This window comes from Bubalus bubalis, chromosome 12, assembly GCF_019923935.1.
Source record: "Bubalus bubalis isolate 160015118507 breed Murrah chromosome 12, NDDB_SH_1, whole genome shotgun sequence".
Classification (NCBI taxonomy): domain Eukaryota; kingdom Metazoa; phylum Chordata; class Mammalia; order Artiodactyla; family Bovidae; genus Bubalus; species Bubalus bubalis.
In genome coordinates, this window is record NC_059168.1 from 67690290 (window position 1) to 67716341 (window position 26052).

The window sequence follows — 26052 nt, forward strand, 5'->3', positions numbered from 1 at the left end:
AGACTAAAAGTTTAAATTTGTCATCCTCTGGGATTTAAAATGAAACCATGTACCAAAGAAAAATGGTGAATGAGTCACTCACATGTGATCTTCCAGGGAGGAGAAGGATTCAGTGTAAGAATGTGTCACAAGGCCATCAGACCCCTTCACAGTGAAGGGTGAGTGCCGGTCTTGGGTCAATGTTGTGCATCTGAACAGAGAACAACTGCCAAGTTATGCCGGGGTCTCAAAGAAAGCATCTGGTCACAGGGTGAATTCACCATGGTGTCGCGTCTGGCAAGACCAGAGAAATTGTATTTGTTAGCACATCCAGAAGGGGTTCACCTCTTAGGGACAGGTTCATATTTATAGGCTTATCACTCATAGGCACTCACATGCTTGCACACATGGTTAATTTATTTATTTATGTTGAGAAATATAACTATTACTTAGGGAAAAATCCATATACTGCAGTACTTTGTAGAGAGGTCCACATGGGAAGCCAAACTCTAGTCAAGAGGTTCCTTGGCAATCAAGGAATCAAAGGAAGAGTTTTAGATGGATAAAATTCATCTTCACAGTGGGGAAATATCTGACGCCTAGAATATTGATCCTGGGGCCAAGCCAGCCTTTCTTGAGGACAGGCTTTTGATAAACATTTTAGAGTAAACCTCAATGATGGTTTTGGGTTGAGCTTGCATTGCTGTTGGACAGAATTTTTCTTTAAATATGTCTAACAGCTTTTGGCCAGCTGGCTTCATCTTGGGAGCCATTCTTCCTCCTTAGATGAGTTTGCATATCGTTGTTTTGATGATTATTTACTGATTCTACTAGTCAGTCTCATTTGCCTGCTGTCCAAAGTCTGGGTGGGTGGGGAGGAATGTATCACACTGCTGTCTGCATGGCCTCCTGCAGTATTACCAGGAGTGGGCCTTGTTCATGCATCTGCAGTCTGCTGTAAGGACTTAAGAAACTTTATGCTTGAGTCAGCACTGGGATGCCAGTTTCTGGCAGTGATATAATAGGGCAGTATGTGGAGTAGTGTAATAGTTGTCCTTCTGAACATCCTATAGAAAAACAGTAGGGGTGTGTTCTTGACATACCTAATTTTTCTTTGTGAATTCATTGTAAATTACTCCTGAAAGTACATGTAATCTTAACCTGAAATAGATTGAATTTATTTATAGCTTAAGGCTTCCCAGGTGGCTCAGTGGTAAAGATTCCACCTGCTGAGCAGGAGGCATGGGTTCAATCCCTGGGTTGGGAAACCCACTCCAGTATTCTTGCCTGGAAAATTCCATGGACAGAAAAGCCTGGTGGGTTACAGGCCATGGGGTTGCAGAGTCGGACACGACTTAGTGACTAAACAACAATTTACAGCATATTACTCCCTTATGCAAAGGAATATGTATTCCCTTGGGATAAGTCTCTTATGTTGAGTTACCAGCTTTCTTTCAGTTGCTCTAAAACTATGTCCTAAAACCCTCGAGAGCCCTGTCCTGAGCCTTAGGTGTCAGTTTCTCTCTGTTTAGTTGCTCAGTCGTGTCCAATTCTTTGTGACCCCATAGACTATAGCCTGCTAGGCTTCTCTATCCATGGGATTTTTCAGGCAAGAATTAGAGTGGGTTGCCATTTCCTCCTCCAGGGGATATTCCTGGCCCAGGGATCGAACCCACGTCTCCAATGTCTCATGCATTGCAGGCAGATTCTTTTCCACTGAGCCATCAGGGAAGCCCTAGGTGAGGAGTTCACCTATTACAAAGAAGATGCAGCTTCCCATCCACATATTGGTTTTTTAAAAGACATCTCAAACATATGGTCTCTTCGGGCTTCATCTTTCCATCTTGAAGAGTCCTGATGCTTTTAAGGTCATTTGAGCTATGCCCCAAACTGAATGTGTCTGCATTTCCCAGATGTAAAGTTTGAGGCACAGTTGCTAATAATTTGCCCCTCCCCTGACCCTTGAGCTGCAAAAGGAGCTTATAGAACCTCAAAGTTGTATACAACAACAGAGTCTGGGTCACTGTGAACTTGGTCATACTGATCAGCTTATGGGATTGTAGGCTGGCCCTCAGAGAGAAAGAGCAAAAGAATCAAGGAGGCTGAGGCAGAAAAGGTTCTTTAGAGCAGTTGTCCCCAACCTCTTTGGCACCAGGGACTGGTTTCATGGAAGACAGTTTTTCCATGGACTGGAAGCGGGGGCGGGTGGCGATGGTTTTGGGATGATTCCAGGACATTACATTTACTGTTTGCTTTATTTCTATTATTATATCAGCTCCACCTCGGATCATCAGGCACTAGATCCCAGAGGTTGGGGGTCCCTTGCTATAAGAATCCTTGGCTCCGTACGTGGACATGTGGGCGAGCTTTTACAGATGGAAAAGGGCCTTTCATCTTCTGGGGGCTGATGGTTCTGTGGAATTGAGAAGAGGCCTACAGCAATTCTGTGTGGCGGGATGGGTGTGTTCAATTCCTTCCCTATGCTATGCTAAGTCGCTTCAGTCATGTCTGACTCTGTGCGACCCCATAGACGGCAGCCCACCAGGCTCCCCCATCCCTGGGATTCTCCAGGCAAGAACACTGGAGTGGGTTGCCATTTCCTTCTCCAATGCATGAAAGTGAAAAGTGAAAGGGAAGTCGCTCAGTCGTGTCCGACTCTCGGCGACCCCATGGACTGCAGCCTACCAGGCTCCTCCGTCCATGGGATTTTCCAGGCAAAAGTACTGGAGTGGGGTGCCATTGCCTTCTCCAATTCCTTCCCTACTCCTGCCTAATTATTGAGGGGCCAGGTACTGTGCTAGTCAGCATTTGTGTGGGTTCACTTTACACGTATTATCTGCTATCTAATGAAAGAATCAAAGGGTGCCATTGACTGCATTCGTTTCTAAAATCTATTTAGAAACTCAGTTGATACTAGTAAATAATAAATACACAACAGCTGTTTTTATATAAATGGACTTACTCTGTGTGCTGTCCAAGTTTTAAAATACATTGTCTGGCTAAAAGCACCCTGTGTTCAAATGGGACACAGCTTCTTCCTGTGGTAAAATATTTCTAGCTCACTGAATAATGACTCTCAGTATTTCCAGAAGGCTTTGCTCAAACCACCACTGAAATCTGAATTTTATAGAATGTTCGTGTGTCATGAAATATAATTCCTTTGATTTTTGGTCCACTGTTGAAAATGTTAAAAATGTTTCTCGCTGATAGACTGTTTAAAATTAGAATGTGGCCCCTGAGCTGAAGTTTGTTGATCCCTGTTCTGTACCATTATCCTATTGTATTTTCATCTTACTGGTATCAAATTGTCTTATGTAGTCATCTCTTTATTTGTTGTCAGTCTTTCCTGAAACAAGGTAAGCTCCTTGAAGGCAGGTTCCTTGTCTTATTCACCATATTATCTCTATCAATGAAAACAATGACTGAGATATAGAGGTGTGTTACGAATATTTAGTGATTGAATGTATAAATTCAGATAATTCAGGAGCCACTAAATCCAGTAACGTCTTCCTTCCAAAAAAGTCATGTGTAAATCCTATCCCAGGGTCCACATCTGCCCAGATCTTTGCCTTTTTTAGTACAGATCTTTGTTCCTGTACTATTAATAGTATCTCAAGCCTTCCTGACTCCTTGGCTTTGACTCTAGTCTACCCTGTAGTATAGTAACTTGCTAAAGTATGTTTTGTTTTACTTTATTTCTCTGCAAAACCCAACCCTTTCACTGTTTATCCACTGCCTACATTATAAGTCAAACTCCTCAGATGGACATACAGGGCCCTTGATAATCAATTCTCTGCCTGCTTTTCCACCCATAACTCTGAGCTTTCCCTGGAAGGAGCCCTCTGCTCCAGCAGCCTCGCCCTGAAGCCACGGCTCATCCCCACCTCTTCACCTTTGCTCAATCTGTGCCTCAGAGCCAGTTGACATTTCCCGCAGGAAGGGATTGACCCCCAGGTCAAATGGGATAAGTCTGCAGTGAGTGATAGGAAACAAGGAAGTCGAAGCTGAGCCTCAGAAAGTGGAAGATGAAGAGCAACTGTGGCTCAACAGGACTCAGTTGGTGATAAAGTTGGCCAAGAAGGATGCAGTTACTCTGGGGGAATGATAGAACAAGGCTCCCTGGTAGGATTGGGCTTCCCTGGTGGCTGAGCAGTAAAGAATCCACCTGCCAGTGTAGGAGGTGTGTGTTCAATCCCTGCGTCAGGAAAATTCCCCTGGAGAAGAAAATGGCAAACCACTCCAGTATTCTTGCCTGGGAAATCCCATAGCCAGAGGAGCCTGGCGGGCTACAGTCCATGGGGTTGCAAAGAATCGGACACAACTTAGTGACTAAACAATAACAACAACCTGACAGGGTTATCTAGGCCAGTGACTTTCAAACCGCTGTGCAGAAGGATATTCTGGGAATCTTGTTAAAATGCAGATTCTTGCAGTAGGTCTGGAGTGGGGACCTGGGATTCTGCATTTTAAAGAGCTCATAGGCGATGCCCATGCTTCTGGTTCTGGGATAATTCTTTGAGTTCAAGGATCTTACTAAATGCTCAGAAAAGGAGCCTTTTCTGTAGGACCTGAATGTGAAAACAGGAAGCCAGTGGACCCCTCAGAGGCTGCTCTACAATAAAGACATTTTTTGCATTCTAAATGACTGCATACATGTGTGATGGCTCAAGGCTTCCTAATGGAGGAGGTGCTGAAGAACTGAGGGCAAAGTGTGTAAGGCTGCAGCTTAAAGGGGAGAAGCTCTTTTAAGTCCTGAGATGGTGGCAGTGACAGTGGCCATTGGGAAAAAGAAAGGTCTAATGTGAGTTGGGCCAGTGGCCTGTTATCTTATACAAAGGCGCGCACACACACATACACACACAATTCATTCAGGGTAAAGGCTGGAGTGCAGCACTTTTCCCCTGATGTAGTCAGATTATCTTTTGTCGCCAAGAGGCACCTCTTCTGATCCACTAACACTTCCAGTTTAGAATCTAGGCTTGGCTTGAGTTCAAGTAATGTAACTCACCCTAACTAAGCAAGAGGGCTCATTTCTGTAATGTGTTATCTCCAAGCAGAAGAGCAGCTAGGAGACTGTTTGTCTGGCATAATTCACTTGCCCCTTAGAACAGTTTCTCTTTAATGATTAGCTTGGTTCTTGTCTCTTTAGCTAATCAATAGCTGCCCTTTTGATGAAATTGGGTGTTATTTCCCTGTGGCTTAACTTTGTGCAAACTGTGAGTTATCTTGATTAATGATTTTAATGACAGTTCTCTCATCCCCTCTGCTTTTATCACATAGGAACTTCTGCTTGACTGACCGAACCGTGACCCTGACATAGCGTCATAGTCATGGTAAGTTGGGGATGGGCTTCACCCTCCCTGGTGCCAGCCCCAGACAGGTACAGGATGTGTAATCAGGGCCTGCTGTCTTATACAAAGATTGTTTGCTCAACAGAGGGGAGGGAGGAGGAAATGGAAAGGTAGTTTCTTTTTTTTTTTTTTTTTTTCAAAAACACCATTTCAGGGCTGGTGAGTCACCTGAAACACTGGTGAAACACTCTTTCAGGGCTGGTGAGTCTCCTAACCCTGAAAATTAACTCAAAGAGGGACTCCTTTGAATCCTTCTAACATCTTGAAATGCCGAAACAACTTATTTCTTTCTGCAGAAGCATGATGTGTTCGTTGTAGAAACTGTAGGGAAATAAAAAGGAAAAATCCAAAATCCCACTGCATTTCCCAGCAGATGACTGCCGTCCACTTTGGGTGTTACCTTATCTTTTTAAGCTCATCTTAGCTTCATCCTGGAGAAGGCAATGGCACCCCACTCCAGTACTCTTGCCTGGAAAATCCCATGGACAGAGGAGCCTGGTAGGCTGCAGTCCATGGGGTCGCTATGAGTCGGACGTGACTGAGCGACTTCACTTTGACTTCACTTTAATGCATTGGAGGAGGAAATGGCAACCCACTCCAGTGTTCTTGCCTGGAGAATCCCATGGACAGAGGAGCCTGGTGGGCTGCCGCCTATGGGGTCGCAGAGTCGGACACGACTGAAGCGACTTAGCAGCAGTAGCAGCAGCAGCTTCTCATCCACTTCCTGCTGCTAGCTGTGGCTGGACTCCTCTGAGCTTCGTTATCTGATCTCTGGGACAGGCAGGGAATTGGATCCCTTTGAGGGTTCCATAAAGCTCCCTGCTTATGTGGAAGCTGAGCCATTCAGCTGCAAATGTGGCCCTACCTGAGGCTGGCCACCTGCTCTCCTTCTCCTGCCCAAATGAGGAGAATGAGAAATGAGAAGTGAATGGGCAGGTGATGCTTAATCCCTGGTCTTCTGGGAAGAAATAATAGAAGTAGAATCTTATACCCAGAGAGGAGCTGGACATTCAGCCAGCTCTAGATGCCTTCCTTTAGGAAAATGGAGGTGTAAACTATACTGAACAAATAGTAATATAAGTTTAGCATTTTTTTTCGTTAGATATTTTAAAATTTTCTTCATCATCCCTGACAGTCAAAGGCTTACTCATGTCTGCAGCAAATCTCTCTTATGCTTTCATTTAAAATCTCTTTGTTCTTGATGGGTTCTCCCTGGACATGTACAACATTTATTCAGACATGTTTATGGTGTCCCTACTTTGTGCGTGGTATTTGGCTCTGGGGACTCAAAATTAATGAGTTGCTCTTCCTGTTCTGAGCAAGCTCTCAGCCCTGAAGACTATAACCAAGTGATCCTTTCATGGGCTTTCCAGTGAGGAAAACTGCCTCAGTTGCTCTCGTTTTTCTTTTTAGAACCTGTTTTCCCATTATGACTATTATTTATTGGACAGATAAAGTATATCTTTAAAGGAAAGGAAAACCATTTGATATAATCAAAGTATTGTAATTCCCTATTATTTTCCATCATTTTAGTTTTAGATCCTACTCATTTGATAGTGGTTTTGAAATAGTAGTAATAAGAACATAAAGAAGAGTTAGTGTATTCATTCTAACCTTTGCTATGCTAACACATATTTATATTACATCTTATATTAAAATTATTTACTCTCGATAGTGGAGTTATGGGTGTTTTGATTTTCTTCTTAATTCTTTTAAAAAATTTTATTGAAGCATAGCTGATTTACAATGTCATGTAGGTTTCAGGTATACAGCACAGCTATTCAGATATATATATATTCTTTTCCCTTATAGGTTATTATATAATAGTGAGTAGAGTTCCCTGTGCTATGCAATAGGTCTTTGTTGGTTATCTGTTTTATACATAGTGGTGTGAATATGTTAAATCCAACCTCGTAATTTATCCTTCCCCTTCCCACTCAGATTTTCTTCTTAATTTAAAAAAGTTTTTTTCCAAATCTCTACAATGACCATATGATCCATTTCTAAAAGGAAAGCATGTTTTAAAAGCCATGTTTTCATATATCTACAAAAAATTTTCAAAGGTATAATTTACATATAGTGAAATGCATAGCTTTTATGGTTACTGGTAGATGAGTTTTGACAAATGTACCGTGTATCTGCCCTCTTCTTAAGATAGAACATTTCCTCACTTCAGGAAGTTCCTTCATGCCCCTTCCAGATCAGTCTCCTCCCTGTTCTCCACTCCATTCCAGAAATGCAATCACTGATCTGATTGATTTCATCATAGATTAGTTTTGCCTGTCCTAGAAGACCCTGTAAATGGAATCACAGAGCGTCTACTCCTTGTTTATGAGCATTGTATTTTTTGCAGTCCACCCATGGTGCTGTATCAGCAGTTTGTTCCTCCATTCCTTTTCACTGCTACATATTTCTTTGTATCATGTTCCAATCTTTTGACATTTATCATCTTATTTTTTTAATAACTGAGTACCAGTTCATCGATTGTGATACAACATTGATTTCTAGCTATTTGTTTTCCTCATTCATCCCTAACATCCTCTGTTGCCTTTGCCTGTTGCCATGAGGAGCATTCCTTGGGGGGAATCCCCTGCCTTCCCTGAACAGGAAATGATACATTATGCCCTGGAATTGAATCAATATGGATACTTCAGAGCTAACAGGAACAAATTTCCCCAGCTTATCTTGTTCCTGAAAAAAAGAGTCCCTAAGAATGCTCACAGATAAGCTATCTTTGCATAGTCCTCCTTTGTATCAGTTCATCTTGTTAGATATTAATTTTAATCCCATACTAGGTACTGACCCCAGTACTTGCCTGGAGAATTCCATGGCCAGAGGAGCCTGGCAGGCTATAGTCCATGGGATTGCAAAGAGTTGGACACATCTGAGTGACTAACCCTTCCTTAGTGTCCATCAGCAATGCAGTTTGCTTTAAAAGGCAGTGTTTGAATACCATCCAAAATTCTTTCAATATTGGAATTCCGAAAGAACCTTGTGAAACATTCAACTCAGAAAGCTGTCTCCAGCGGGGGTCAAGGGCTGAGCTAGGCCATTTAGAATTTTGACAGCCAGTCACCAATTTGCTTGTTGCTATTGATAGATAGTTGAAGAAAACAGATAATATGCCTGCATTAATTTCATACGGCTGCCATAACAAAGAGCCACAAACTGGGTGGCTTAAAATAATTGAAATTTGTTGTCTTACGTTTCTGGAGGGTGGAAATCCAAAATCAAGGTTTTGGCAGTGCCAAGGTCCCTCTGAAATCCAGAGGGGAATTCTTCCTTGCCTCTTTCTAGCTTCCGGTGGTTTGCTGGCAATCTTAGGCATTCTTCAGCAGAGACTGGAGTCAACAACATGTCACCATGTGTCTTCTCCCTGAGTGTCTTTGTCTTCACATGCTGTTTTCTAAGGACACCATTCATGTTGAATTAGCAGCTCACCCTTGTCCGCCAGTAGGACCTCGTCTTGATTTAATTTATTATAATTGATTAAGTAATTAATTTAATGACGGTATTTCCAAATAAGGGCACATTCTGAGGTACTGGGGGTTAGGAGTTCAACATACCTTTTTGGGGGGGTGCAATTCAGTGCACAAGGAAGTTTTTAATTTTTATTTTGTATGTTTTTTGGCTATGCTGGGTCTTTGTTGGGGTACACAGGTTCTGCGTTGCTGTGCGGGCTTTCTCGAGTTGTGGCAAGCAGGGGCTACTCTCTAGTTGCGGTGCACAGGCTTCTCTTGGCAGTAGTTTCTCTTGTGGGAGCACAGACTCTAGGGTGTGTGGGCTTCACTAGTTTGGCACATGGGCTCAGTAGTTGTGGTGCATGGCATGTGGCATCTTTCAAAACCAGGGATGGATGGAACCCATGTCCCTTGCATTGGCAGGTAGATTCTTTTAATAACTGAGTAACAGTTCATCCATTGTGATACAATATCTGATTTCTAGCTATTTGTTTTCATAGGACCAAGGAAGTTAATCTCATTGATTTCTCTTTTTCTCAGTCAAGTGTAGAAAAGTGATGAGTGTTAGAAGTTCACCATATTCAGGAGGTGAAAGGCTGGTCTTCCAGCAGATAAGACCCACACCCTCTGGTACCTGAAGCCTTTGGATGGGCTTGACGTGGACCACAGTCAAGGTGGACTAGCTCATAGAGCTCAAGTCTGACTTGCTAAAGAACTGCCCTATGGGTATAAAAATCCTCCATGCCTTTACAGGCCCAGTATACATCCTTGGATCAAATTAAAGAGTGCCTTAGATCTATTTTACATTATTTTTGCCACCTTGTACAATGCTCTATTCTAGATTTTGTTTTGACATTACCCCATTGGCTTGCATTAGGGATATTATCAGAAACAGATATAAGAATCTCACTATTATATTTATTATAGAAATGTTACTGAGGTCATGTTGAATTATACTGATGAGAGCCACTCAGGCCACTAAGTTGAGTTTTTGGTTTCATATTTACTGTTTGTACTAAGTGTTTTGCTATATTATCCTCCTTCATTATTACAACAGCCCTGTGGATTAGTGTCGTTATTATTCTTAACATACAGGTGAGAAAAATGAAACTTCCACTAGACTACAGAGCTAGGAAGCGTTGAAGCCAGGATACCAATCTGGATCTGTTCAACTCCAATGCCTGTGCTCCTTCCCACTAAGCTTACTACCTCTCAAAATATGCCCACCATGTCTCCTTCACAGAGACCTACAGGTGAAATTTCCCCCAATATTAGGATTCTCTTTACAGAATTCATGACCCCCAAGTGATGCAGAGGAGATGGAGTTGACTGTCTCCATGAATCTGAGATTTTACTGGAGTCATGGGCACCAGGCTGTGGGGGTGCCTTTCAATCAAGGCTTATATAAGATGTAAAACCTTCTCCCTTTGCAGTAATTCATAGTGATCTCCCTAGGCTGTTCTGTGCTATCACCATAACATCCTACCACTGGTAATTTGGTAAATTCTACCATTTGTCAAAAGAGGCATTATCAGAAAACTCAGAAGAAACCTCTGTATGACCTCAGCCCTAAATTTAGCCTTGGTGATCTCTTACTCTCAGCTTATGAACTCTTAGCATCTTAAAAGCACATAGCATCCATTATGAGCAGAGCAAGGTTTCCAGATGAATCTGAACTCCATTGCCATCTGGGAACCATGGATATCAGGCAGATCCTCCCCTATCTGCTGTCTCCACAAATCAGATGCACATCACACCTGACAGATGAACTAAGGGAAAGTGGATGACACAGAACAATTTTTGGAAGTGCTGGCTATGACTAATTAGTCCAGTTTCAATGACAAGAAAACAGAATTCAGAATAGCAAAGCACAGATTGTTAACAGGTTATAGTCATATTTTGTGTCAGTGAACAGAGGGGAAGATAAATGAAAAACCAAAGCTAGTTTGATTCTTCCTCCTGCTGCTAAATCAGGAAGCCCAGAAGAGCTCCACTAATTCAGGTTGCCTCTCGCTACACACAGCATGGGCTTCCCTGGTGACTCAGCTGGTAAAGAATCCACCTGCAATGCGGAAGACCTGGGTTCGATCCCTGGGTGGGGCAGTTCCCTTGGAGAAGAGCTAAGCTACCTACTCCAGTATTCTTGGACTTTCCTGATGGCTCAGACAGTAAAGAATCTGCCTGCAATGCAGAAGACCTGGGTTCGATCCCTGGGTTGAGGAGATCCCCTGGAGAGGGGAACAGCTACCCACTCCAGTATTCTGGGCTAAAGAATTCCAGGGACTATTCCATGGGGTCTCAAAGAGTCAGACACAACTAAGCGACTTTCACTTGCACACACAGTACAAAGAACAGCAGGGTTTCCCGGGCAGATGATCTCTTTTCCTCTCGTGGACACTGCAGTTCTCCTTATTGATTACAATTCCATCTTGCTTTGGCTTCTAGGCAGAAAAATCTGTGTCTCACATCAAAAAACTACACTGACCCCTAAGTCTCTATTTCCATTTCCTTTCTACCCCCTCCTTTACTGTAATGGGTATGGCATAAGCCCTCTTGGAGGAGGTTGCCATTAACCCCACCATAGAGCTGCCAGAACTCACACACAACTGGGGAAACAGACTCTTGGAGGGCACAAACAAAACATTGTGCACACCAGGACCCAGGAGAAAGGAGCAGTGACCCCACAAGAGACTGACCCAGACTTGCCCATGAGTGTCCAGGAGTTTCCGGGGAGGTGTGGGTCAGCTACGGCCTGCTACTGGGTCGGGGGCACTGAGTGCAGCAGTACATGCATGGGACCTTCTGAAGGAGGTCGCCATTATCTTCATTACCTCTACCATAGTTTGGCCTCAGGTCAAACAACAGGGTGGGAACACAGCCCCACCCATCAACAGAAAATTGGATTAAAGATTTACTGAGCATGGCCCTGCCCATCAGAACAAGACTCAGTTTCCCCCTTAGTCTCTCCCATCAGGAAGCTTCCATAAGCCTCTTATCCATCAGAGGGCAGACATAATGGAAACTGCAATCACAGAAAACTAACCAATCTGATCACATGGACCACAGTCTTGTCTAACTCAATGAAAGTTTGACCCATGCTGTGTGTAGGGCCATCCAAGACAGACGGGTCATGCTGAAGAGTTCTGACAAAATGTGGTCCACTGGAGAAGGAATGGCAAACCACTTCAGTATTCTTGTCTTGAGAACCCCATGAACAGTATGAAAAGGCATAAAGATAGGACACTGAAAGATGAACTCGCCAGGTCAGTAGGTGCCCAGTATGCTACTGGAGATCAGTGGAGAAATAACTCCAGAAAGAATAAAGAGACAGAGCCAAAGCAAAAACAACACCCAGTTGTGGATGTGACTGGTGATGGAGATAAAGTCCGATGCTGTAGAGAGCAATATTGCATAGGAACCTGGAATGTTAGGTCCATGAATCAAGGCAAATTGGAAGTGGTCAAATAGGAGATGGCAAGAGTGAACATCGGCATTTTAGGAATCAGGGAACTAAAATGGACTGGAATGGGTGAATTTGACTTAGACGACCATTACATCTACTACTGTGGGCAAGAATCCCTTAGAAGAAGTGGAGTACCCATCATAGTCAACAGAAGAGTCTGAAATGCAGTACTTGGATGCAGTCTCAAAAGCGGCAGAATGATCTTTGTTCGTTCCTAAGGCAAACCATTTGATATCACAGTAATCCAAGTCTATGCCCCAACCAGAATTGCTGAAGAAGCTGAAGTTGAACAGTTCTGTGAAGACCTACAAGACCTTCTAGAACTAACACCCAAAAAAGATATCCTTTTCATTTATAGGGGACTGGGATGCAAAAGTAGGAAATCAAGAGATACATGGAGTAACAGGCAAATTTGGCCTTGGAGTACAGAATTAAGCAGGGCAAAGGCTAATAGAGTTTTGCCAAGAGAATGCACTGGTCATAGCAAACACTCTTTTCCAACAACACAAGAGAAGACTGTACACATGGAAGTCAGCAGATAGTCAATACCGAAACCAGATTGATTATATTCTTTGCAGCCAAAGATGGAGAAGCTCTATACAATCAGCAAAAACAAGACCGGGAGCTGACTGTGGCTCAGATCATGAACCACTAGGCCATTTTGGTATGACCTAAATCAAATCCCTTACAATTATATAGTGGAAGTGACAAATAGATTCAAGGGATTAGATCTGATAGACAGAGTGCCAGAAGAATTATGGACGGAGGTTCGTGACATTGTACAGGAAGCAGGGATCAAAACCATCCCCAAGAAAAAGCAATGCAAAAAGGCAAAATAGTTGTCTGAGGAGGCCTACAAATAGCTATGAAAAGAAGAAAAGTGAAACTCAAGGGAGAAAAAGAAAGATATATCCATCTGAATGCTGAATTCCAAAGAACAGCAAGGAGAGATAAGAAAACCTTCCTCAGTGATCATTGCAAAGAAACAGAGGGAAACAACAGAATGGGAAAGACTAAAGATCTCTTCAAGAAAATTAGAGATACCAAGGAAACATTTCTTGCAAAGATAGGCACAATAAAGGACAGAAATGGTATGGACCTAACAGAAGCAGAAGATATTAAGAAGAGGTGGCAAGAAGACACAGAAGAACTATACAAAAAAGATCTTTATGACCCAGATACACGATTGTGTGATCACTCACCTGGAGTCAGATATCTTGGAATGCAAAGTCAAGTGGGCCTTAGGAAGCATCACTCCGAACAAAGCTAGTGGAGGTGATGGAATTCCAGTTGAGCTATTTCAAATCCTGAAAGATGATGCTGTGAAAGTGTTGCACTCAACATGCCAGCAAATTTGGAAAACTCAGTAGTGGCCACAGGACTGGAAAAGGTCAGCTTTCATTCCAATACCAAAGAAAGGCAATGCCAAAGAATGCTCAAACTGCTGCACAATTGCACTCATCTCACAAGCTAGCAAAGTAATGCTCAAAATTCTCCAAGCCAGGTTTCAACAGTACATGAACCGTGAACTTCCAGATGTTCAAACTGGATTAAGAAAAGGCAGAGGAACCAGAGATCAACTTGCCAACGTCTGTTGGGTCATTGAAAAAGCAAGAGAGTTCCAGAAAAACATCTATTTCTGCTTTATTGATTATGTCAAAGCCTTTGAGTGTGTGGATCACAATAAACTGGGGAAAATTCTGAAAGAGATGGGAATACCAAACCACCTGATCTGCCTGTTGAGAAATCTGTATGCAGGTCAGGAAGCAACAGTTAGAACTGGACATGGAACAACAGACTGGTTCCAAATCTGAAAAGGAGTACGTCAAGGCTGTATATTGTCACCCTGCTTATTTAACTTATATGCAGAGTACATCATGAGAAACGCTGGGCTGGATGAAGCACAAGCTGGAATCAAGATTGCCGGAAGAAATATCAATCACCTCAGATACGCAGATGATACCACATTTATTGCAGAAAGCAAAGAAGAACTTAAGAGCATTTTGTTGAAAGTGAAAGAGGAGAGTGAAAAAGTTGGCTTAAAACTCAACATTCAGAAAACTAAGATCATGGCATCTGGTCCCATCACTTCATAGCAAATAGATGGGGAAACAGTGGAAACAGTGACAGACTTTATTTTTTGGGGTTCCAAAATCACTGCAGATGGTGACTGCAGCCACAAAATTAAAAGATGCTTACTCCTTGGAAGGAAAGTTATGACCAACCTAGATAGCATATTGAAAAGCAAAGACATTACTTTGTCAACAAAGGTCCATCCAGTCAAAGCTATGGTTTCTCCAGTAATCATGTATGGATGTGAGAGTTGGACTATAAAGAAAGCTGAGCACTAAAAAATTGATGCTTTTGAACTGTGGTGTTAGAGAAGACTCTTGAGAGTCCCTTGGACTGCAAGGAGATCAAACCAGTCCATCCTAAAGGAAATCAGTTCTGAATATTCATTGGAAGGACTGATGCTGAAGCTGAAACTCCAATACTTTGGCCACCTTATTTGAAGAGCTGACTCATTTGAAAAGACCCTGATGCTGGGAAAGATTGAGGGCAGGAGGAGAAGGGGACAATAGAGGATGAGATGGTTGGATGGGATCACTGATTCGATGGACATGAGTTTGAGCAAGCTCCAAGAGTTGGTGATGGACAGGGAAGCTGGGCGTGCTACGGTCCCTGGGGTCACAAAGAGCTGGACATGACTGAGTGACTGAATTGAACTCAAGTTACCGTAATTTCCTATGCTTTGTTCATTCACTAATTTTTTTCATCTATTTTATATTGAATAATATGTATTTCTCTATGCCACCTCACATACATTATGCTAAGTCACTTCAGTCATGTCTGACCCTTTGCAACCCCCATGGACTGTAGCCCACCAGGCTTTCCTGTGAGATTCCCCAGGCAAGAATACTGAGTGGCTTGCCATTTCCTCCTCCAGGGAATCTTCCCAACCTAGGGATTGAACCTGCGTCTGTCTCCTGCATTGGTAGGTAGGCAAGGTCTTTACCACTAGTGCCATCTGGGAAGCCCTTATGCTGCTGCTCAGTCGCTTCAGTCGTGTCCAACTCTGTGTGACCCCATAGACAGCAGCCCATTAGGCCCCCCCGTACCTGGGATTCTCCAGGCAAGAACACTGGAGTGGGTTGCCATTTCCTTCTCCAATGCATGAAAGTGAACAGTGAAAATGAAGTCACTCAGTCGTGTCCGACTCTTAGCGACCCCATGGACTGTGGCCCACCAGGCCCCTCCGTCCATGGGATTTTCCAGGCAAGAGAGCTGGAGTGGGGTGCCATTGCCTTCTCCAGAAGCCCTTATAAATAACATCAATTTAAAAATAGCATTAATAATTTAGTAAATACATTAGAATACTCAGGGCACCTTGATCTTAATCAGTACATTATCTCTAAGTCAGAATTCAATTAAATGGTTCCTACTGGTCACTAACCCATGTTTTTCTTGTTGACATTTTTAGTTTTTAGTATGTATTTGCAGAATCTACTAGTCTCTACTAACTTTTTATCCCTCTTACACATCAGAGTGTGTCTCACTTTAAGACATGATGATTTCTGGTGATGCTAATCCTCACCTTCAGTATCTAGAGCTGCTATCTCCTCCTCATGATGCCCCCTCTTTCCCTCTGCCACTCCGTCAGGCTTCTGTCTCCTCCATTCCACTGCTGAAGCTCTTGTCAGGGTCACCAGGACCTTCCATGTTCGCAGATCTGACCATTGTTTCTGTACCCTCTGCCCACACCTACCTTAGCAGGCACTGACCTCTCCCTCCTTCCTCAGCCTCTGGACAACACACAGTCCTGGTTTTCCTTTTATTGGCCCCTCAAGGGCAAGTCCTTCTTGGCCATCCATTTGGGTCCTTCTCTGCTAACACTGCTGCTAGAGAGGTCTAGGCTTGTCATAGGACCCCTGTTCTTCAGTTTCTCCCCAGGTCATTTTGTCTGCTACCATCCAAACGCTGATATGTCCTAAATGTATTACTGGAGACTTGCTCTCTAGATGCACGTTGTACAACCAGCCATTCTAGACTCCATTTGGATGTTTAACGAACATCCCAAACTTAACGTTTTGAAAATAGAATTTCTAAATCCCTCTCCTCACTGCCATCCCAAATCTGGTAGTCTCCAGCTTTCCCCATCTGCGTAAATGATACCACTCTCTACTTGGCTGCTTAAGGAAATGATTTAGAGTTACATTTGCTTCTTTTCTTTCCTCACCTCCCACATCGGTCCATCAGCAGGTTCTGCCTCCTTTCCTCCAAAACATGTGCTGAGTCTTTCTGTGTCCATTTTTGCTATCTCACCCTCGTTTACCATCATATCCCTGGATCTTGGCCCAGATTCTCAACTGGTCTCTGTATCTCCATACAGTAGCCCAAGTGATCTTTTAAATATATAAATCAGATAATCTCCTCCATCCCTTTGCTAAAGACCTGCCAGTGGCTCATAACACATTTAGAATAAAATAGAAAATCCTCACTGACTTTTGTGCTCCCCTGGAAGCTCAGATGGTAGAGTCTACCTGCAGTGCGGGACACCCGGGTTTAATCCCTGGGTCAGGAAGATCCCCTGGAGAAGGAAATGGCAACCCACTCCAGTATTCTTGTCTGGAAAATCCCATGGACAGAGGAACCTGGTGGGCTACCGTCCGTGGGGTCGCAAAGAGTTAGACACTACTGAGCCACTAACACCTTTCATTTCTCACCAGCTTGTGAAGACTCTCATTCTGCCCTCGTCATGTCTCTTATTTTATTATGGAAAAGTGTAAACACATACAAAAGCAGATTGAATAATAAAAAGAACCCTTTTGTACCTATAATTATTATTAACTCATGGTCAACAATTATTATATAATCATAACTCATATAATTAATAATAGTATATTATTATTACTATTCATTCATGGTCAACCTGTTTCTTCTGTGTCTCCACTTCCCCAACCTGTAATTTTGAAACAAATTCCAATCATCTTATCCTCTCATCTGTAAACTCTTTCAATGTGTATAAGATTCGACTCCTAAAAAAATAAAATATAAGCACAAAGACATTATCACACCTAAAAATGTTAACATTAATTGCTTAATGGCATCAAATATCAAGTCCATGTTCAGGGCTTCCCAGGTGGCTCAGTGGTAAAGGATCTTCCTGCCAGTGCAGGAGACATGGGTTCAATCCCTGGGTCAGGAAAATTCCCTGGAGAAGGAAATGGCAATCCACTCCAGTGTTCTTGCCTGGGAAATCCCTCGGACAGAGGAGCCTGGTGGGCTATGGTCCATGGGGTCACAAAGAGTCGAACACAACTGAGCAACTGAACAGCAGCAGCAGCATGTTCTGTTACGTGTAATTGGTAGCGTTGGAATGCAAGCCTCTGGAACCAACTACCCCTCTACATTCATCACCCCACTTTTATGTAAGGTGGTATCTATTTCCCTCCCTTTCTTGGAAAAGGAGCAAAGTGGCCTAAATTTGATACCCTAAATGCCGTTATGAAAAAGGAACAAATTCAAGTAGGCAAATAATATAAAAGCATCCAGCCTACTTTAAAAAAATTGTCCAATTACCTCATAAATGTCTTTTTTTTTTTTTTTTTTTACTATTTGATTCAGGGTCCCAATAAGGTTTACCCGTTATGATTATTGAAGTGCATTTTTAATCTCTTTCAAGTTATATTTCCCCTCCATTTCTCTCTTTTCTAATTCTTCTTGCAATTTGTTTGTTAAAGAACCTAGAGCATTCATCAAGTAGTGTTGCTCATAGTCTGGATTGTGCTAATGTCAGCCCTGTTGTGTGGGCCAACATTTTCCTTCTCCTCTTCTTGATCATAAATTGGTGTTTGACGCAAGAGGCTTGATTAGATTCAGGTTTGATTTCCCACTTTCTGGGGAGACAAGATTACTTCAAAGGTAATGGTGTCACTTATCTTACCCCTCCCCAGCTTGCCCTCCAGCTCGAGTCCCACTGGCCTCTCTTCCACTCCTCCGTCAGAAGCCAGCTCCAGCTCAGGGCCTCAGCTGTTACCTCTGCCTGCGACACTTTCCCCCGGATCTTTGCATAGTCAGCTGCTTCCTGTCACTCAGACCTCAGCCTGAACGCCACTCCTCAGGGCAGCCCCTCACGACCTCTCTCTGCGCTGTAGCCCCTTTCATCTTGGGCTGCCTGGTGGAATATTTAGTTATTGGCTTCTTTACTGTCTACCTCTGGCCGAACTTGAACATCAGCTGCAAGGGAACAAGAGCCTCATCTCTCCCAGTCACTGCTGTGTCCCCGCCCCTGGACAAGTGTCTGGCCTTGGTGGGTGCTCAGCATTTGTCGTGCGAGATGCCACCGTGCTGGTAGGAAGGCGCCTCTTGGTCACATCTTTCTGTCTTTCTTTGTGCACTCAGGCAGCCAAGGGAGGCACTGTCAAAGCCGCTTCAGGCTTCAGCGCTGCTGAAGATGCCCAGACCCTGAGGAAGGCCATGAAAGGGCTTGGTAAGTGTCCACTGGCGGTGAACATCCCCTGTGTGTCCCACATCCCAGAGTCGCCCAGAGGGCGTTGTGTCCACAAGCAAATGTATGTCTCACTCTAAGAAAACACAGTGGGGACAAGGTGACTTTTCAAGACAAACTGGAAGAGAGGGCTTTTACTATAGACTGTTAAATGTGATGAACTCATTCTGGACTTCCCCAGTTAATTTCATTCCAGCATTATAAATCTATCAAATTTGAGAAATGTATTTGTCTTCTAGTTAACCCAGGCATGGATGTTGTGCCAGAAGGTTAACAAAGCATTTTGACAAATATTATGTGAATGGGTAGATACAATAATCCCGTGATACAATGAGAGCAGCTGGTGCAGTTGTTATTCTTTCCCCATTTTATAGACGGGAAACTGAGACTCAGATAAGTTATGTGATAAGATACAGAGTAAGTGGAGCTGAACCTTGAGTCACGCACAAAGAGCCCTTCTTAAGCTGGGGCCTGCCAGCTCTAAGTCCACGTTCTTTCCCTTGAGTCAGGCCCTGGGCTTCTTTGCTCCTGTGACAGGCGTGGCTGGGACAGTGCCCCCGGGCAGTGTGTAGGACTTCATGTGAGAAGGTTGTGTGTATGTGACCAGAAGGGCTTGTCTTCCAGTGCACCGACCTCTGGGAGCTCCCTAGAGCCAAGGCCTCCTTCTGGGTGGACATAGCCATGCCCGGCACTGCAGGTTCCACTGACCTAGACCCTCCCTCCAGACTTGCCTGAGTGGACATTTGGCCAGAGAAGTGCTCTCTGTTTCATACCTGCTATTTAAAATCTCCTTGAGATTTGGCTAAAGACATTTGACCATGAGGCGTTATTTCCCAGTTTTTCTATCCACACAGAATTCATCTTGCTCAGGCCCAATACTACTAGCAGCAACAATAACCATTATTAAGGTCTACTATGTGTCAGGCACGATGTGTTGCATAGATTATGCTTTAATTCTGACAGCAGCTTGTTTTACTAATGAGAAAGTTCAGGTTTAGTGAGATCAGCTAACTTGCCCAAGGTCTCTGGGGCAGGATGTGTTTGTTAAAGTCAGGATCCTAGGCAAGTCCAGGCATTCTGACTCTGGAACTGGAGCTTAAGCCGCTGTACTATCCTGCTGCCTACCTCTGAATAGGACATTGCTTTGAATCTATCTTCTCATTTTCCCTTTTTCATAAATAAAATGGAAAAAGTACTTGGCCTACTTGTTTTTCAGGTGCATCCTAATTCTTTGGTGGATAGCAAGAGCACTGTAATTTGGAACATAGACCACATGGCATTCGGAATTTTCAGAGTCAGGAGGCATTCGATACCACCAACCGTTTCCAGTGCCTGCTGTGTGGGCCAATGCAAGAAAGACAGTCAGGAGACAAGGACCATAAACCTAATCCTGTGGTCCAATCATCCAGGGATGCTAGGCGGTAAAGGCATTCATGGAAATACAATCAGTTAGTAATATGATAGGGATGGAGGGGCACAAGATCCCATTAGGAGTCAGAGGGATCACATTTCATTTAGGGGCATCAGGCAAAACTTCTTGGAGGATATAGAAATTGAGATGGGCCTTGGGAGATGAGTTTATTTGATAAATAGACAAGAGAGAATGTGTTTCAGGTGAATGGAGCTGCATGAGCAAAGCATGGGATGAAAGTGAGCATCGCCTTGTTTTGCATTTTAGCTGAGGCCTCAGGGAGTCAAGATAAATACATGGCTTGTGGCAGAAATGTACTGGCAAAGTAGGTGTTGTCTGATTAGGAGACTTCTGGGAAAGCAGGAGCCATAGAGGGGTCCTAGGGTACTGCTGACATGGAGGCTGACCCAGAGGCATAGCCCAGCAAACAACAAATGCCAGAATCAGGATGCTAGATGGAGGGGGTTAGGGAGACAATAACCCATAGGTTGGTATGGTAAGGAGGTTAGGAGAACAGAGTACAGTATAGTCGGGTCAAGTACAGGAATTCAAGAGCAAAGTCTCTGGATTTGGCTGCCTGTATGCTTTTATGTGGGGTCTGCCCTGGTGGCTCAGAGGTTAAAGCCTCTGCCTGCAATGCCGGAGACCTGGGTTATGTGGATATTTACAATAGTGAATGGGGTGCTATTGAGGGTCCCAAAGGCCAGACTCCAGAGCTGGTACTAAATCCAGCAGATGGTGGGGAGCCATCATGTATCCTAAGCAGAGGAAAGACACTGTGAGAGTTTGTCCTTTTAGGAAAATGAATCTGGCAGGACTCTGGAAAGACTGATTAGGAGGTAAGACTACTAGTGGTAAACTTTATAGTTATCTAAGAAGAAATCCTGAACTGGAGTGGTCCTGGTAGGGATTAAAAAGAGGGGACAGATGCAAAAAGGATTTTAGAGCTAGATTTTGCATATTCAAGAACTCTGAATGTGAAGGAAGAGAGCAGTTTAAATAATCAAAGCTATTTTGAGGATTCAAGTCTAACAGACCAGAAGAAGGGTAGTGCCTTTCACAGAAATGGGGTAAAAAAGCAAAAGGTGATGAACCTTCTCCCCTCAGCTGAAAGAGAGTTCTGGAAAAGGGATGGTTGTATCTATTCAGTTCAGTTCAGTTGCTCAGTCATGACTGACTCTTTGTGACCCCATGGACTGCAGCACACCAGGCTTCCCTGTCCATCACCAACTCCCAGAGCTTACTCAAACTCATGTCCATCAAGTCAGTGATGCCATCCAACCATCTATCCTCTGTCATCCCCTTCCCCTCCCGCCTTCAGTCTTTCACAGCATCAGGGTCTTTTCCAGTGAATCAGTTCTTCTCACCAGGTGACCCAAAGTATTAGAGTTTCAGCTTCAGCATCAGTCCTTCCAATGAATATTCAGGACTGATTTCCTTTAGGATTGACTGGTTTGCTCTCCTTGCAATCCAAGGGACTCTCAAGAGTCTTCTCCAACACCATAGTTCAAAAGCATCAATTCTTCGGCGCTCAGGTTTCTTTATAGTCCAACTCTCACATCCATACATGACTACTGGAAAAACCATAGTGTTGACTAGATGGACCTTTGTTGGCAAAGTAATGTCTCTGCTTTTTAATATGCTGTCTAGGTTGATCATAATTTCATGGCTACAATCACCATCTGCAGTGATTTTGGAACCCCCAAAAGTAAAGTCTGTCATTGTTTCCATTGTTTCCTCATTTGCCGTGAAGTAATGGAACCAGATGCCATGATCTTAGTTGTCTGAATGTTGAGTTTTAAGCCAACTTTTTCACTCTCCTCTTTCACTTTCATCAAGAGGCTCTTAAGTTGTTCTTCACTTTCTGCCATAAGGGTGGTATCCTCTGCATATCTGAGGTTGTATCTATTATCCTCTTTAAAAAAAAAAAAAGAACAGAGAATAAATTCCTAAGGTATGTAAACTTAAAATTCTATAGCTTCCTCTCTACACCTCACATTTTTGTAGATCTGTAATTTTGCAAAGAATGTATGTATTTTTCATTTCTCCCTGAAATATTTAAATAGACTCTCCTCTGTAACTCATCACAACTCCCCATATAGTATAAACAATAAAAAAAATTGAACACTCACCCAACATATATGAACATCCATGTGTGACTGAGATGAGGGGCAAGTTTGAAGGATCAGAATAAAGTCTCTCTGTAAAAGCTGCTGCTGCAAAAAACAGACAAACAAAATTTATGACATTTTTAATTTGAATTCATAGTGAAAAAGTTTGGTAGGATAATGCATCATGGCAATTCATGGGCGGTTATAAAAAGTTTCACATCAATAAAGAAGATGTGGTACATATATATGATGGAATATTGCTCAGCCACAAAAGGAACAAAATAATGCCATTTGCAGCAACATGGATGCAACTGGAAATTAACTAAGAAAGAGAAAGACAAGTAACATATCAGTTATATGTGGAATCTAAAATATGGCACAAATGAACCTATCTACAAAACATACTTGAAGACATAGAGAACAGACTTGTAGTTGCCAAGGAGGAGGCAGGGAGAGATGGATTGGGAGTTTGGGGTTCGTAGATGCAAAAAAGTATTGCAATTTAGAACAGATAAACAACAAGGCCCTAATGTATAACACAGAGAACTATATTGAATGTCCTGTGATAAACCATAATGGAAAAGAATAATTTTTGAAATGTATATATGTGTAAAAAAAAAAAAGGAAAATGAGTTGGTTTCTATAACATTTGCACAGGGCTTCCCAGGTGGCCCAGTGGTAAAGAATTTGCCTGTCAGTGCAGGAGATGCAAGAGACAAGAGTTTCATCCCTGGCTCCGGAAGATTTCTTGGAGGAGGAAATGGTAATCCACTCCAGTATTCTTGCCTGGAAAATTCCATGGACAAAGGACCCTGACAGGCTACAGTCCATGGGGCCGCAAAGAGTTGGACATGACTGAACAACTGAGCACATACACACACACTGTGACATTTGCAACAACAAAAAGTTCAAATGACTTTTTTTTTTTTTTTCAGGAAAAAAGAGCACAAAATTCTATTTTTATTTATTGTGAACATTTCCAAAAGATAAGAAGTAGTCTACCATAAGAATCACTCAAATGAAAACTTTTAATAAAGTTAAAAAATGTTCTAATCAGAGATCAGGAAAGAGAGCTTGGAAAAGAAAAACACAATTATAGATCTTAAAAAGGAGTAGATACTATCAGCTGCCAATTTAAACCCTATGAAGTGCCAAATGGTGAATTTTGAAAATGAATTTGAACTGTTTCAAAACTCAGAGAAGATAATAAAGAGATAAAAGTGAGGAGTGAAAGGTAAGAACATGGATGATAAATATGGGTGATCCAAAGACTCTGAGAATTTCAGAGAAGGGGAAACGCGTGATCCTGGTCAACACGTACTGACTATTAGCAAGCACTGGGCATTGTGCTAAGTAACGCACTGATTTGTTTTATTTAACACTTGCAGCAGCCCTGGTAGGAAAGTACTGTGATCATGCACCTTTATAGATAAGGAAACTAAAGCTCAGAGACCTCAACTCTTTTGTCTAGTGGTAAATAACTAGTGGGGCTTCCCTGGTGCCTTGGTGGTCAAGAATCCACCTGCCAGTGCAGGAAATGCAAGAGACAAGGGATTGATCCCTGGGTCAAAAAATCCCCTGGAGGAGGAAATGGCAACCCACTCCAGTATTCTTGCCTTGAAAATTCCATGGACAGAGTAGCCTGGCGGGCTACAGTCCATAAGGTCGTGAAAGAGCTAGACATGACTTTGCAACTAAACAACAGCAACATAGAACTAAATCTAGTGTCTCTTTCCCTTCAAAATAGACAAACACCCCAAATAAGAACTTCTTTTCTTAGAAAGCTCTGTGTATGTGTTAGGGTTATGCCAGTGTCCGCAGAGGAACCCACTTTCTCATTCCTCGCTCAAATCGCGTTCCCTCCCTGTCTCCTCTCCACCAGGCACAGATGAAGATGCCATCATCAACGTCCTGGCCTATCGCAGCACGGCCCAGCGCCAGGAAATCCGGACAGCCTACAAGACCACCATCGGCAGGGTAGGCCTGTGCGGTCCGCCTTGACAAGGGATCTGTCAGGCAACAGGGAAGCAGGGACCCCTTCCTACTTGGTTCCTGAAGCAGTAGCCCTTTGTTTTGGGTTTTTAAAAATTAATTTTATATTTCTGTCTTTGGCTGTGCTGGGTCATCTTTGCTGTGTGGGCTTTTCTCTAGTTGCAGCAAGGAGGGCTTCTCTCTAGTTGTGCTTCTCACTGCAGTGGCTTTTCCTATTTTGGAGCACAGGCTCTAGAGCACCCAGGCTTCAGGAGTTACGGTTCTGGGCTCTAGAACACGGGCTCAACAGTTGTGGCACATGGGCTTAGTTGCTGCTCAGTGTGTGGGATCTTCCTGGACCAGGGATAGAAACCATGTCTCCTGCACTGGCAGGCAGATTCTATACCACCAAGCCACCAGGGAAGCCCAGACATTTGTTTTTAAAAGATGGATCTTTTGCCTTGTTTAAAGATATTCTTGAAAACAAATAGCTTCAACACGTCCTAGAGTTCCTCCACTGTCCAAAGCCAGAAGTGATTTCACGGAGCTCTTGATTCACAAATCTCAAGGCTAAGTTCAGTTTCTTCCCACACAATTTCTTGCAGGGACCTAGTTGTGGAATGGACTCACTGCCCTTACCCCGCTCTGAAGCACCAGGTGGGGCTCCGCTTCCCATGTTCCTTCCCTCAATCTGGTGGCTTCCTTTGGCCACTTGTGAACAAAGATCCTCCAAACCGATTAAAATATTAAATCCAGTTTGTTCTAAATAGGCTCTCCTAGGATTTAGGGTCTATTCTGACTCTTCTACGTAAACCCATTTGTGGCATATATTCATTCCTTTGAATGATCCTCAATTGAGGGTCACCCCCGCCAGTTATAGAATGGGGTTCTGTGTGTATGTGTGTGTGTATTTTACTGGCTTGTGCATTCAGAGGTGGTTCACTCACCATGTTTCCCTGAGGAACCCTGTCTCAGTTTCATTTCCAACAGCTCACTTACCAGAGTCATTCACCCGGTCTTATATCACTGAAAGCCTATCTGTGTGATTAGAGAATCTTTTTATTGAGTACACGTTATCAGTGAGTGCCTCCAGGTCTCAGAGTGCTGTTAACTACATGATAAGTAGTTCTGTTCCTGGATAATTTATAAAAGCTTGTCAGATGAGGCTGCTTCCCAAAGACAGGCATTAAGCTGCTGGGCAGGATGGGCCTGGCTCAGCTCTTCTGGGAAGCATCTACATGCCAACCTTGGCTGGCGCCAGCGGAGAACGAGATCCTACCCATCAGGTTGCTTGGACTGTCTTCTGGGCATTTTAAAGTCTTCTGCATCCCCAAAGAAATTTAGTGAACATGCATGTGGTGCGTGAGCTAAAGTGTAGCCACATATTTGGGGTTGATTTATTCAGCTTTAGAACTAAGCTGATCTGACAGCAGTTTGTTAAGGTGAGCAACCCTAACAGATTGACTGAATGCTAATTTATTTGTTCATTCATCTGTTTGATACATGTGGATTAACATAAAAATAGGTACAATAGATTAAAATATAGTGTTTGTGGACTCAAGTTTGTGAAAATCTGCAATCTGAACTTGAAAGCAAATCACCTCCTTACTAGTTAGTTGATCTTAAACAGGTTCTTAAACTCCCTGACATGTAGGAGGAAATGTGACTATAAATGTGTTTAGAATTTGGTCCTTTGTCCAAGTAATTATTACGTTTCTTTTTAACAATTGAGCCTTAAGAATTAATCATGAATGATTACAAGAATGCAACTAAATGCCTATTTAGAAGAATAGTAGA

At 43.1% G+C, this 26052-nt stretch overlaps 1 protein-coding gene across 1 annotated transcript in view; it reads left to right on the forward strand.

The window, feature by feature from the left end:
- The window catches only part of ANXA4 (annexin A4), an 81251-nt gene that overhangs the window by 22436 nt on the left and 32763 nt on the right, over positions 1-26052 (forward strand). Inside the window, exons 2-4 of the mRNA XM_025261290.3 lie at positions 5260-5312; positions 18657-18744; positions 24167-24261. Of these exons, the coding sequence (XP_025117075.1) occupies positions 5310-5312; positions 18657-18744; positions 24167-24261 (186 nt within the window). The 5' untranslated portion in view covers positions 5260-5309. The remainder of the gene's footprint in view (positions 1-5259; positions 5313-18656; positions 18745-24166; positions 24262-26052) is intronic.